The sequence below is a fragment of the Sebastes umbrosus genome, chromosome 16 (genome assembly GCF_015220745.1).
Source record: "Sebastes umbrosus isolate fSebUmb1 chromosome 16, fSebUmb1.pri, whole genome shotgun sequence".
NCBI classification, from domain to species: domain Eukaryota; kingdom Metazoa; phylum Chordata; class Actinopteri; order Perciformes; family Sebastidae; genus Sebastes; species Sebastes umbrosus.
In genome coordinates this window covers 27,446,096-27,461,355 of record NC_051284.1, presented here as the reverse complement: position 1 = coordinate 27,461,355, position 15,260 = coordinate 27,446,096, and the positions used below count along the sequence as shown (strand labels likewise).

The 15,260-nt window shown below is 37.9% G+C and overlaps 1 protein-coding gene across 1 annotated transcript; it reads left to right on the top strand.

Annotated features, from left to right (window-relative positions):
- Positions 1–9,564: 9,564 nt before the first annotated feature.
- On the top strand, positions 9,565–10,819 carry LOC119504324 (G-protein coupled receptor 151; the record flags this gene model as incomplete). Its single annotated transcript, XM_037796388.1, has 1 exon — positions 9,565–10,819. A coding segment is annotated over one exon (1,194 nt), but the record flags the coding sequence as incomplete, so codon positions are not given.
- Between the last annotated feature and the right edge of the window lie 4,441 nt (positions 10,820–15,260).

The window sequence follows — 15,260 nt, the reverse complement described above, 5'->3', positions numbered from 1 at the left end:
TAAAGTTACTGTTTTTGTGAATGTAGTCTGGTGGCTTTGGAGACAACGATATAATAGCTTCAGTTCCTGATGGAAAGGTCCGTCTGATGGTGAGGTAAAGCAGTGAAAATATTCTAAATATAGTGTACACTTAAACTGATAATGATTTTTTTAGGTGGCTAAAATATGTTTTTCTGATGCTGTTTCTGTTCAGTTCTGTTTTATGGATATTTCATATTATATTATATGCATAACAATAACAGTACAGAACATCTTGATAAACTGTAAAATTAACCCAAAATAGTGAACGCAATAACTGCAGGAAGTTTGTGTAAAACGAGCAATTTGGATGAATTTTGAGCAGATTAATTCCTGTGAATATTGCATAAGAGATGAGTTTTCCTGATATTTTTAGGAACTTTTAGTACAATTATCTGTCTGTATTATGTATTGTAACAATCATACATACTTAATAGGCTTCTTTTTTGACAAATTCAGTGTTTTCTTCTCTCTGACGCCTGGCCATTGTACTTTTCTAATGCAGGACGAGGCTGTTTAGCAGAGAGGGAAGGCTCTGTGAATATAACTTGTGTTCAGATCTTCACTGTGCCCTTATCCTGTTTATGTCTTAAATAACAATCCAAACATACAAATAACAATTTAATTTTGTTTGCTTCACATAAATTAATGAAATACTGATATATAGTCTAATTGTATGTATTTTTTTTTTACTCCCCTTAAAATCAAAAAGGCCTCACGACCCCCCTGTGAAGCTTTGGCGACCCCTAGTGGGGTTCGGGAGCCCCAGGTTGGGAACCAGTCTTGTAAGGGGTCCATAGCTGAAAAAAGATTGAGAACCTCTGTTTTAGAGTATAGTCACATCTTTTACACATTCATTTCAGCCTTTTACCTGCTAAAGAAAGCGGTGTTAATTAGGATCCGTCTTTCTGTGAATGTTTTTCATTTTAATGATTTATAGATAAACCTTTGCTGTATTCTGCAGCTCATATTGGTTTCATCTAAATTAATCATGTAACAGTAAGACGGGTCTATATGTGGTGTCTATTTCATCCCACACCAACTGATAAACTCAAATACTATAGTATTTCTACAGATTTCTACTCCAACCATCAACAGTTTTGACATCTCATATGTCAAAGTCTCCATCTAGTGGCCGAGAGGCTGAATGACTTTGTTCTTATTTATACAAACTATCATCTGCTGCCACCTGCTGCTGATTTTACACAATACTGATATTTTCATGAGGAAAACAAATCTAATATCTAGTCTAACTCTATCAAAGTGAAGCGGGGAAGTGTAAATACCTTCATCTTATATGGTGAATTATCATTATAAATATCATATTTTACCAACATGTCGAAGAAAATGTGTTGTTGGGGATAAAAAAATAAAAATAAACACAGTACAGAGTCTTCTGTGCAAAAGAAAAACATCTATATTTGTCCCTCTTGCCGTAAAGTATCTTAATATGTAAGGACAGTTTCTTTTTGAAGTCAGCATGCTACCTCAACACATATCATTTTATATCTATTTATTTAACCTTGATTCAGTCCTGACCATCGAGTACCTGCTGCTCCTTTTAATGCAGCTTCTATTGTGTTTTGGGTTTAATGTAAATGTGTTTTAATGTGTTTAAATGTGTCTTGTCTCGATGTGATATGTTGTGTTTTAATGTACCCTTATAATTGCAGATTTTACACATGCAAACCAAGGACAAATTTCTGCATTTTGTATGTAAAAAGTAGACAATAAAGTATTTTCTATTCTATAAATCTTATTAATTTTTTGCATTTCTTATCTGCTGCATGTTCTAATTGTTCCAATATTAAGTATTAAGTGAAGAGTGAAGAACCCACTGTATAAGTCAAAACTGCTGTGGTGTAAGTTTTGTGTTTCCTTCCCCGGTCACATGGTGGCACTCTTCTATTAGTATTTCTGCAGGTCTCACATTAAATGTCTTCATTGTTGACGTAAAGCAGAAAACCTCACAGTAAACAGACTGTCATGATTCACAACCTTGAGACCCCTTCATATTAAATTAATGTCATTTTTTTAACACCTTAAAACTCTCTTATGGGATGAGCTTTTTATTTCGGAAATCAAATTTAGCTACCCGTTATATTCAAACTGAACTGTTCCTTTCACATTTTTATATTATCATTTCAATAATTTCAATTTTGTACTGTAATGTAAAAATACTGTTACATATCAAACTTTTTCCTACTTAGGTAAAAGTCCAGAAGTATTATCAACAAAAGTACATTAAATATCAAAAGGAAAAGTACTCATTGTGCAGCTATGTCATCATATTATTATGCATTATATTATGCAACAAAAAATGTTCTTGTACAGTTTTGTCTTTCAACTGATATTTTTATACTGAAAAATTGCACAGCCCACCTACACACTAGTCCAATATATACCTTTGTATTTAAATACTTATATTACATGTATTTATACATTTTTAATCTTTTAAGTTTATTGTTTACATCTATTTTTTTAACTCTTATTTTTCATGCACACCAGCCTTTTTTCAGTTATTATGCCCCCTTCATGTCACTGCACACACACACACACACACACACACACACACACACACACACACACACACACACATTGTTTGAGCGGCATGTGACAAATAAATCCTTTGAATATTTAATCCTGAATTATTTAATGTTGCAGCTGGTTGTGAGGGAGATCACTTTAAACTATGTAAAATTATATTCTGCAAAGGCTCTAAAAAAATCAATTAAATAAATAAATAAATAAATATTTCTCTCTGAAGTAAATGTGTTTAGTTATCTTATCCATGCCAGGATCGATGTTACAGCTGCAGTTGTGAGGGAAATCACTTAAACTACTGGTGGTTTATAAACTAATCATAGGTTATGTAAAATTATATTCTGCAAAGTCACAATAAATACAAATTTAATTTAATTTAATTTAATTTAATTTAATTTAATAAATATATTGAATTACAATATTTCCCTCTGAAGTATAAAGCTGTTTTAAAATGAGGGTAAATGTGCTTAGTTATCTTCCACCACTGTTTGTTGTTGTGCATCACTTTGGCTTAAAAATCAGCTAAATACCGTAAACGTGACACATAATAAGCTTTCTGTGTCCATGCCAGGATCAGTCATGATGGCAGCCAGCAGGACGGCTCAGCAGGCAGCAGCATGATAGTACCATTCATCTGCATTAAAAGAAAAAAGAGGACAAAATAATGAATCATTAAAAAGCAGATGATGGGAGTAATATACACTAAACACATATAATATGTACAGAATCTGCTAATGCCATGTTTTCAGTTGCATATGTCTTTGCTTTTTATGTATTTATGATTAAAGAAGACAAAAAAAAGAGAAGCCTCCATCTGCTCCCCCTCCCACACACACCATAAAAAAAAAAAAAAAGAAGCCTGACATTAATTATTTGCTATTTTGCAGGCGGGAGTCTGATGCCCTTTTGCTAAAGGGAGTCATTTATCTCTTTGCATGATGCCTGAAACAAACAAACAAAACAATAATGAAGATAATGATGTGTCCTGCAGCTCAAATCTAACTCTGATTTATTCACACGAGCCGGGAAATGAAAAACTGTTAAAGAGGATGAAAGTCATTATGCTGTCCGAAAGCACCGAGACGGTCACAAGCAGCTTTGCAAGTCAAGTGGTTTCCATCCACAGGTTGTCGTGGTAACTGTCAGTCTTTGCCACCTATAGGAGCAACTTGTTAGATCTCCATCTTGAGCTCTGTTTGATGGCGAGGGGGGAACTTGAAAGCAGTCATGTAAAACAGTCCCAACATCAACAACAAATTGCTAATTCTCTCCACTTCTGAGCAATAACATCAATAACAACGTGGCTTATGTCTGTGGTTACCTTGGGAGACCCTTGTTACCTTTGATCCCTTCTGAATGACAAAAACCTGCATTTGTTTTCTTTGATACTGTAAAAAGCTTTTCTGCATCAACGGATTTTGGGACAGAAATGTGTCGTGGCAAGGTCTGCTTTTTAGGGTAGACATCCCTGTGGTGGAAAAACTACTTCATCTTTGTTTCTATCTCCAAAGGGAACATTACTGGAGTTCAACGAGACTCTTACACCAGCTCTGGGTTTTTGTTCGTGTTCTCCCCCCTCCCTCCTTTCTATCATTTTATTTTCCTGTTATTTTGTCCTTCCCCGGCTCTGTATAAGCCTCGGGGGAATGTGAGGGATCCAACTCTCACACAATACTGGTTCAGACCAGGCTGGAGTGGTGGATGCCAAAGATTTAGAAAAAAACAACTCATGGGCATTTGCTCTTGTATCTCAGTTGGTTGTTTCCCAAGAAAAAGACCCACAATTAGGCTGCAGTAGGCTAAGTAGCACACACTACATGTAGACGCACGCACAAATCAAAAAGAAGTCACCTCTCAAGACCCCGCTGAGAAAGTCTTTTGTTCCAGGATGAGACTTTTTTCCTCAAATGACGTACGGTAGAAAATTACAGCACATTAATGCACCTTTTGATGGACAGGCTAATGGCACTGATAAAACCTCATGAGGACAAGATGTTCTTCAAGTAATTTATTCCCCCTCAAATGGATGAAGTTTTTTGACTGGATGATGATTTGTTTCATTAATTCACACAAACAACATTAGAACAAAACTAAGAGTCTACAACCACGCTGGTGGCTCAGTAAGGCTGCATTTGCAACATGTTCTCATCCCAACTTGTCACATGCTACCGCTTTGTCACACCCCTTAGCGTCACTTTATATTCTACATCAAACCACTATAGTTACCTTTGGCATCACTTTAGGATTAGGCAACAAAACCACTATAGTTAGGTTTAGGTTTATAACTACATGGTTGGGCTTAAAACTGCTACGTTTGTAGAGTGAAAATAACACTATTAAATGAATCTCCAACTATTTTGATAATCGATTAATTGATTTGAGAAATCTTTTAGGAGAAAAAAAGTCTAAATTCTCTGATTCCAGCTTCTTAAATGTGAATATTTTCTGGTTTCTTTACTCCTCTATGACAGTAAACTGAATATCTTTGAGTTCTGGACAAAAAAAGACATTTGAGGACGTCATCTTGGGCTTTAGGAAACAACTGATTGACATTTTTGTAATTTTATAGACCAACCAACCAATCAATTAATCGAGAAAATAATTGATTAATCGACAATGAAAATAATTGCAGAAATTAAAGCCATATCTTTTTAATCTTTTTTTGTTCGGGGTAATCCCACTTTGTCAAGGTTTTAAATGTTTATTCTATTGGTTTTATTGTTATTGTTTGTAATGTTTTATGATATTGTTATCAAACATTATACTTAATGTTACTGCCTATTTTACTTTTTTTTTTGCTTAACTTAATCTTGTTTAATGAGGCTGCAACTCTGCGTGAAAAGTGCCACACAAATTAGGTTATTCATATTATTATTAATTATTAATCAACAAATATGGTGCAGGTCTTGACATGTGGGGAACACACTGGAAATTACAATACTGGAAAGTGCATCTCTGCGTTAACAAATGCAGAGTTGAGTGTTACGTTTGTGTTGAAATCAGTGGGAGCTGCAACCTATTACTCGTATTCTTACCCTTGCACAGTCCATAACATATCAATTATCTCTGATTACTGCATGCCGCGAGGGCAGCATCCCTGCTTGTGCTATTATATCATCCCTCTAAATATCACCAGAGCCTTTTTCCCCCCCTCTGCAATCACACCGTGGTATAACTACTCATTCATTTCATCTGATGCTTCCAGAGTCGCTTTAAAGCCTCTCTATCCATCCATATCTCGCACTACTTCATGCCGCCTCACATCTTCCTAACCCCATACTGTGATGGTGGCTCCGGTCTCCTAGCAACCAGCCCTCTTAGAGGAGGTGACAGCATTTGAGTGGGCACCCTCACCTCTCCACATACAACCCCCCACCTCCACCACCTCCACCTCCACCCTCACCCTCCCGTTCATCATCCGGATGCTCTTCAAGTCAAGTAAACACACCTCACTCTGAGGTTGCAGTCTGCGTAAGACGGATAATGAGCCTGAACTGCCTCTTCGTTCCACTTCATCCATAAATATTTGAATCACTGAGTGAATGCCTCGAGTAAAAACAGGACACAATATGGTTCATTCATATTTATTTGTGACCCCGTTACTGACTTTATTAAGCCATGACGTGATGTGAACCACATTAAATACTTATTTCATCGCCTATGGGACTGCCCAGTTATCCAAGCTTTCTGGATAGAGGTTTTAGAAATTCTTTCATATGTTACAGGTGTAAGATTGACAGTATACCCTCAACTATGTATCCTTGGAAATGTTCCTGCAAATTGTAAACTAAGCAGCTTTCATTGTTGGATTTATTACTTTTATGAAGTAAAAAAAAACACTGTTGTTCGAAGCTGGATTACAAACCGTCTGAAAGGAATACACCTCATTAGAAAGCTATAGTGATGACAAAGCAGCTGCAAGTTAAAGTTAGTCTCTACACTGCAGAAAAGAGTAACTAAAGTACTTTCATACTTTCTTTTAAACCATCAAGTCCGCACTAAATGTATAAATGTTGTTAAGTCACACACAGATGTCTACAGATGTTTTCCTGAAGGTAAAGAGGTCAAACAGTTCATTGGAGAGGTCCAAAAGGACAAAACAAAGTGTCAAGTTGGAGGAGGATTTTCCACAACGTGCCAACTGAGTCTGACCAATATCGGAAGTTTGAAACCGATACTGACATTGGTATTTGTGTTATGGTCATAGGGTTTTTGTTATAGTTTGCTTCCTGTTTTAGTTTGAAAGTCCTCTCCTCTTGTGTCTTGTCTTATTTTACTTCCTGATGAGTTTCACCTGTCCCTCGTCAGCCCTGCTGTCACCTGTCCCTCGTTATCTCCCTCCTCTCCTTGTGTATTTAGTCTCTGTGCTCCCTTTCTCTTTTGTCAGTTCTTCTTCGTAGTCTACGTTGTCACATGGCGTTTTGTTTACCCAAAATCTGCCTGCTGTTCCTGCCTGTTTTTGAGACTTTTGGCCTGTAGGCTTTTTGTTAATTAAATTAATCTCCTTTAATCTGCTTGTCCCTGAGTCTGCTTTTTGGGTCCTTCCTGCTTGTGCCGCTTCTTCAGCTACGACAGTTTGAGAGTTTTAAAAATCTGATAACAATATATCTGCGGATATTCATATATTCATCAACATAAATATGTCAAATAAACTGAAGTTTTTTTATAAGGATCTATTAAATTGGGTTATTAAAGAACTGTGTTTAAGATATGCACGGAGTTGATGATTTTACATTTGTAAAATAAACTCTGCTGGACACATAATAGAGACACTGTTATTAAATCGTATCTTTTTCATTACTGATATATCTGCAGTAAGCCAATATCCAGCCCATGTATCTGCTAAGCTGATTTCAGGCTGTTCTCAAACACTGTTTGTAGCTATACCTACGAAAAGTAAATGCAGTGTAATTCATATATGTATATCCATGACATCAATTCGTATGCAATCAACGTAATTGTGAACGAGGACTTATAAAGAGTGGGGAATGCCATCTAGGGAGGAAGTCGAGGTAGATATGTAGTTCAAAAAACAGCTGACTTTTACCCAGAAGACCGCTGTTTGTGTCCTTTGTGAAACCAGAAGTCAGTGTTTTAACCCAAACCACGATATTTTCCTAAAAGTAGTTTTTGTCACGTAACTTCTTTATTAAAGTAACACCACTTCCGGTGTCAAGTAACCACTTTTGGTTCAGTGTAACTTACGATCTTTCCTAAACCTAACCAAGTCGATCTTAGTAGTTTTCTTGCCTAAACCTAACTAAATAGTTTTCTCGATTAATCATAACCAAGTCGATCTTTTCCTAAACCTAACCAAGTCGTTTTCTTGCCTAAACCTAACTGAGTACTTTTCTTGCCTAAACCTAAGCAGGTCGATCTTTTCCTAAACCTAAATAGTTTTCTCACCTAAACCTAACTAAGTAGTTTTCTTGACTAAACCTGACCAAGTAGTTTTCTTGCCTAAACCTAAGTAAGTACTTCTCTTGCCTAAACCTACCTAAGTAGTTTTCTTGCCTAAACCTAACCAAGTAGTTTTCTTGCCTAAACCTAACTAAGTACTTTTCTTGCCTAAACCTAACCAAGTACTTTTTTTTGCCTAAACCTAACTAAGTACTTTTCTTGCCTAAACCTAACTAAGTACTTTTCTTGCCTAATCCAAACCAAGTCGATCTTTTCCTAAACCTAACTAAATAGTTGAATATTGAATTGAGCCAATTTGTGTTTTTATTGTACAGGAGTTCAACATTTCATTTGTGAAAGAAAAAAAAGTTGTTTCTTCTTTCAAAAGTAACTCTAAATGTACTTTAAAGCACCTTTAAATGTTTTATATATGGAGAGAATAAGTACCGAAAAGGGACACAAATAATGAATTTCATCCTCAGCAGACCAAAGTTTAGCCCTAAATGTTGTTTATTCTTCTCAGTTTATCCTAAAATAGAAGGTTAAGGGGATTAATGCTCGACCCTGACTGAACTTGAGGTAGTTTTAAAAGGATATTTCTGTCAGTTTGCAAAGTTAGGGAAATATGAGCCATAAGAGAATCGTTTAAGATGAGATTAAGACATTTCAAAATGTGTTGCAGAGATTAAGACATTTCAAAATGTGTTGCAGGGATGGAGTAGTTGCATGCCTTTTAGACATTACAGTTTTTATGATTATTAATTTAAACATGTCATATGGCTGCACTGCATGTTATTTATTCATCAGTGATTCCACTAAAAGTCAAAGCTTGCATTTTAATTTAAAAAAGATAAACTAACAGATAATTCTGTTATACTTTGACATCTTTCTGACACGCCACACCAGCCCTGATCCCTCTGAGGTTTCTGCATGTAAATCACATCATGCTGCGCGCTCACATTCTGTCTGGCTGCAGCCTGGAGCCACTCTGGTAAAATGACGCGAGTGGTTGACGATGCTAAATGGCAGCACTTGAAATAGACCTAACCTGGCAGCACCCTGCTCACCATCACATCAGTAGCTGATGCGATCACGACCCAGTCAGCAGCAGTTTCAGCACCACGGCGACCTGGACAGCTCATCATCCTCATCCTCCATCGTGCAGGACATCCATCTGTGGAGAGAAAAGTGGAAGAAAAACATTGAATTTTGTCAATCTGAGGAGAAAAAGTGGAAGAAAAACCTTTAATTTTGTCAATCTGTGGCGAAAAGTGGAAGAAAAACATTGAATTTTGTCAATCTAAGGAGAAAAGTGGGAGAAAAACATTGAATTTTGTCAATCTGAGGAGAAAAAGTGGAAGAAAAACCTTTAATTTTGTCAATCTGTGGCGAAAAGTGGAAGAAAAACATTGAATTTTGTCAATCTAAGGAGAAAAGTGGGAGAAAAACATTGAATTTTGTCAATCTGAGGAGAAAAAGTGGAAGAAAAACCTTTAATTTTGTCAATCTAAGGAGAAAAGTGGGAGAAAAACATTGAATTTGTTCCAATCTGAGGAGAAAAGTGGAAGAAAAACACTGAATTTTAAGGAGCTTGAACTGTAAAGTCTGCAGGAGATGGATATTGATCGACCAGCAAATGTCTCCTTCTTTGATTTCGTTGGAGGAGTTCAGCTTCTCCGTGGGGATGACACCCGGACGGTCATGCCAGTCATCCTCATCGGGATCTGCGTGTCCGGAGCTGTTGGGAATCTGCTCGTTTTGCTGATTTTCCTCCGTGACTTTAGACTCGGACATGGCTCGGAGGTGAAGGCTCTGCTCGCCTCTCTTTGCTCCACAGACCTGCTGATCCTGCTGCTGTGCGCTCCGGTGCGCGCCATCACCTACTACAAGCACACCTGGACTCTGGGCAGTTTCATCTGCAGCACCACGGACTGGTTCCAGCACTCCTGTGTGGTTGCAAAAACTTTAATCCTTGCAGTCACCACCAGAGCCAAACACACCTCCCTCTGCAGCCCGAAGTGGATCCACGCAGCCCTGGCGTGCATCTGGATCATCTCCATGATGTTTCCCATCCCACAGATGCTTTTCGCGTCTCTGGTGCAGCACGGCCAGGACACTATCTGCGTCTCCGAGATGCCAGTGTGCGCGTCTGACTTCATGCTTGTGTTCTACAAGATTTACCCAACTGCATGCTTTGTGGTGCCCATCATCTTCACTCTTGCATACTACACCAAAGCTCTGCACGCTGCGGTGAACCACGCACCCTGCAGCCCGCAGCACCAGAACCACGCACCCTGCAACCCCCAGCATCAGAGCAAGGTCATCCTGGTTTTACTGTGTGTAAGCGGTGCACTAGGGCTCATGTTGCTGCCAGAGTGGGGCACATTCACCTGGATCCGGCTCGGGTACAACAAACCTCCTGTGGGTTTGATTATCTTTGCGCAAGTCCTCCTTTACGCATGCAGCTCCCTCTGTCCGGTGATCCTGATGACCATGTACGACGACGTGCGCCAAGGACTGATCTCCATCTGGCTCAGTGCGACCTGCAGAGGCTCCAAGCAGCAAACAACAAGCAACAAGTGTCCGAAAACGGAGGGAAACGGAGCAGAAGTCGGTGCCAAAGCCGTCGCCATTGCCAACGCCAACACGGTCTCAGTCGCCAACGAGGTCTCGCCTCAGGAGAAGGAGGAGAAGACCTTCCCAGATGTGGAGCACTTTTGGACAGGGCGCAGGAATACGCACGTCGAGGAGGCGCAGGACCCGGTTCCGTGGGAGAGAGAGGAGAAAATGCCCTAAACCTAACTAAGTAGTTTTCTCACCTAAACCTAACTAAGTAGTTTTCTTGCCTAAACCTAACCAAGTCTATCCTTTTCTAAACCTAACCAAATCAATCTTTTTCTAAACCTAACTAAGTAGTTTTCTTGCCTAAACCTAACCAAGTCAATCTTTTCCTAAACCTAACCAAATCGATCTTTTTCTAAACCTAACTAAGTCGTTTTCTTGCTTAATTCTAACCAGATTGATCTTTTCCTAAACCTAACCAAGTCGATCTTTTCCTAAACTTAACTAAGTTGATGTTTCCTAAACCTAACCAAGTCAATCTTTTCCTAAACTTAACTAAGTAGTTTTCTTGCCTAATTCTAACCAAGTTGATCTTTTCCTAAACCTAACCAAGTCGATCTTTTTCTAAACCTAACCAATTAGTTTTCTCACCTAAACCTAACCAAATCGATCTTTTTCTAAACCTAACTAAGTTGTTTCCTGTGGAGCGGAAATTGACGCTGGATATTTGTGTTTTTATTGTACAGGAGTTCAACATGTCATTTGTGAAAAATAAAAGTTTTTCTTCTTTTAAAAGTAACTTTAAATGTACTTTAAAGCACCTTTAAATGTTTTATATATGGACAGAATAAGTACCTTAAAGGGCAACAAATACTGAATTTGACCTCAGAAGACTAAAGTTTAGCCATCTGGCTCATCGCGACCTGCAGAGGATCGAAGCAGCTCCGTGGCAACAAGTGTCCAAAAACGGATGGCAACGGAGCAGAAGTCGGGGCCAACGCCAAGGTCTCACAGGAGAAGGAGGAGAAGACCTTCCCAGATGTGGAGCACTTCTGGACAGGGCGCAGGAATACGCACGTCGAGGAGGCACAGGACCCGGTTCCGTCGGAGAGAGAGGAGAAAATGTTGTAGTGAATCAGATGTGATAGCAGAACTTCTTCTTCTCAGCTGGTTTCTAGTGTGTTGCCCCAAAGTGCAGAACCCTCGTTTAAACGGCTGTTTGCTGTCGTGAGCTTAATTTAGATGTAATATAAACTTGTACACTGTTGGTCAGGTTTAGGAAAGATCAACTTAGTTAGGTTTAGGAAAAGATCGACTTGGTTAGGTTTAAGCAAGAAAACTACTTAGTTAAGTTTAGGAAAAAATCGACATGGTTAGGCTTAGGCAAGAAAGTGTCCGAAAACGGAGGTCAATGGAGCAGAAGTCGGTGCCGACGCCGTCGCCAACGCCAAAGTGGTCTCGCAGGAGAAGGAGAAGACCTTCCCAGATGTGGAGCACTTTTGGACAGGGCGCAGGAATACGCACGTCGAGGAGGCGCAGGACCCGGTTCCATGGGAGAGCGAGGAGAAGATGTTGTAGTGAATCAAATGTGATAGCAGAACTTGTTCTTCTCAGCTGGTTTCTAGTGTGTTGCCCCAAAGTGCAGACCCTCGTTGAACGGCTGTTTGCTGTCGTGAGCTTGATTTAGATGTAATATAAACATGTACACCAGTGGCGGCTGGTGGAAATTTTTTCTAGGTGGGGCTTTGGTGCCACATCCAATCAATTTCAGCAATGATTTAAAGCAAAAAAAGTGAAGGTATCAAAAACACATTACTACTTTGCAGTTAAAGGTCCCATATCGTAAAAAGTGAGATTTTCATGTCTTTTATATTATAAATCAGGTCTAAGTGCTTTATAAATACTGTTAATCAAAACGCTCAGTATACACACACAGCCCGTATTCAGAAATTGTGCGTTTGAAATAAGCCGTTAGGATTTCTGTCCATTTGTGATGTCACAAATATACAATATTTAGACCATTTCACGGTTTTAAACTAAAACATTCTAAATATGTCCCAGTTTATTCCTGGTTGCAGTGGATGTGAATGACATCAGCTGGCAGGAAGTACACATAGACCCAAGCTGTTGCCTGGCAACGCAATTCTGTTGCAATTTCGTCGCAATTCCCTCGAAATGCACTAAAACGGAGCGTTTCAGACAGAGGGTAAATACAGGCATATTCAGGCCGACAGTTTGAGGAAAATAAAGTTTTTTTTTAACATTACAGCATGTAAACATGTTCTAGTAGAAACACAAAATACAAGTATGAACTTGAAAATGAGCACGATATGGGACCTTTAAATAATTAACAATTATTTTATTCCAATAGGAAGAGTAAAGAATGCTTTTAAAAAACACAACAGTATAAAATAAAAAGTACTTAAATACAATTTTGAGGTGCTTCTACTTTACTTGACTATTTCCATGTTCTGCTACTTTCTACTCCACTACATCTCAGAGGGAAATATTAGACTTTTTACTCCATTACATTTATCTGACAACTTTAGTTACTTTACAGATTCAAATTACTAATACAAAATATAATCACATTACAATCAAATTACACATTACAATCAAATTACACATATTACTGGGTGCATTCTGTATTCAAAACACACAGATATTGACACTTTGTATAATTCGTATTATTATTATTATTATTAGTAGTAGTAGTAATGTTTTTTTGTGTGTGACTCAGGGAGCCCTCTGTTGGCCAGCCGCCACTGATGTACACGATCATGTTTTTGATGTAATATCTGTTCTTGCCTGCAGTATTGCTGCTCTGTCACCCTTTATTATAGAGGAGGTTTGTACCCACAAACACGAAGCCACTGTAAATATCCACTCGAGGAGTTTGTTGTGATTGTGTTTACGTGAACATGGATATTAAAACATTCTCAAATACACAGACTGCTCTGGTTTGTTTTTTTATTCCTCCTCCAAAGGCTATAAAATCACTCAGCCTACCTTAATCACGGATAAAATACAATTTGAGCATCAAATCTCTCCATTTAATTCAGGAGGTTATGAGATGACACGCAGAGATCATTTCTCCATATTAAAATCACAACTAATCCAGCTGCATGTTTGAGGTCAATCATCATATTTCAGTGAAAGCAGCAGTTTGGTAGTTTCAGTAAGTAGGCCTAGTGGTGGAAAAGCTGGTCAGTGTTTATGTCTTTATTCTTCCTCAGCATGAACGCCTGCAGAGTCTCAGCCTTGATTCAGTAATAAAAGTGCATTATGGAGTTTTATTTTTCACAGTTTAGATGTTAAAGAGCCATCAGGAAGTTTGACTTAAGTGTTGTTTAAACCATTCAGGATGCATAAATAGTGTTGCAAGAAGTACTCAGTAGTAATACCACAGTGTAGAAATACTCTGTTACAAGTAAATGTCATGCATTAAACATTTTACTTAAGTAAAATGCCAAAATAGCATCAAAATATACTTAAAGTACCAAAAGTAAAAGTGCTCATTATTCAGAATGGCCCATTTCAGAATAATATTCATTATATTACTGGATTATAACCCATGCATTAATGTGTTCATCACTTTAATGTTGCAGCTGATAAAGGTAGAGCTCAATTTAATTACTTTATATACTGCTGGGTTAATCTATAATAATACATCATACTTTATTTGTTAATAATATTTTGCATCATTAATCTTAATCTTAATAAAAGCGTCTGCTGACTAAAGTTATGAGATATGTAGTCGAGTAAAAAGTACAATATTTGCCTTTGAAATGTGTAGTGGAGCAGAAGTATAAAGTAGCAGAAAATGGAAATACTAAGGTAGCCTAAAAGTACCTTTAGAAGAATTGTACTTAAGTACAGTAGCCTACTTGAGTAAATGTATTTCTCACCACAGTGTATAACAAGTACATAACTTCTCCTATGACAAATACATTAATAAATAAATATCTGCATACACCTATATTATATGTGTAGTTATATATTTATTAAAGATGCGAAATGCGAGATTGAGAGCATTTATATTGCCTCCCACGGCTCTCAACATGGCCAAGGCTGAGCCGGTGGTTTGAAGCTAACAGTGCTAACAAAGTGCTAACAGTGTTTACCCAAAGCCCCCCAGGTAGAGCGCCAGGCTTTGAAGCAAATTTCCCTAGTGGCCAAGCAGCGGTACTACAACCTCCGTGTCCGTCACGTGATGCTATTGTACCCAAAAAGACTTTTTCCCATAGACTAACACTGGGACAGAGATGTCAGACAACAGATCCCAGATCAGCTCTTACTGCTTGTTTTCCTCTGGTCTGTGAAATCTTGCAGATGCCGTTAGGAGCACCGGAGGACACAGAGGCACATGATTTTTTTCAGGTTACCTGTTTCATGTACTACTGTCAGGATATAGTGACCATTTTACAAAAATATATTTTTTTAATTATATTTGCTTCAATCTCGCCTACTTCAGCTTCAAGAAACACTTCAAAATGTCCTTATATCTGCTTATAACTATATTATGTGTTATCAAAAATGTATTATATGTTTATAAACTGCTTATAGTTGATGAATTGGATTGAAGTAAAGTTTTTTCATTTGTCACATTGTCTATATTAAATCATCTAGTAACTTTCAACACGATAAAGGCAGACAAATTAAATTAAATTAAAGTACATAATAAAGTGATATAAATGTCTCTGAGTCATCACTAAAGCCTTTATTATAACATGAGT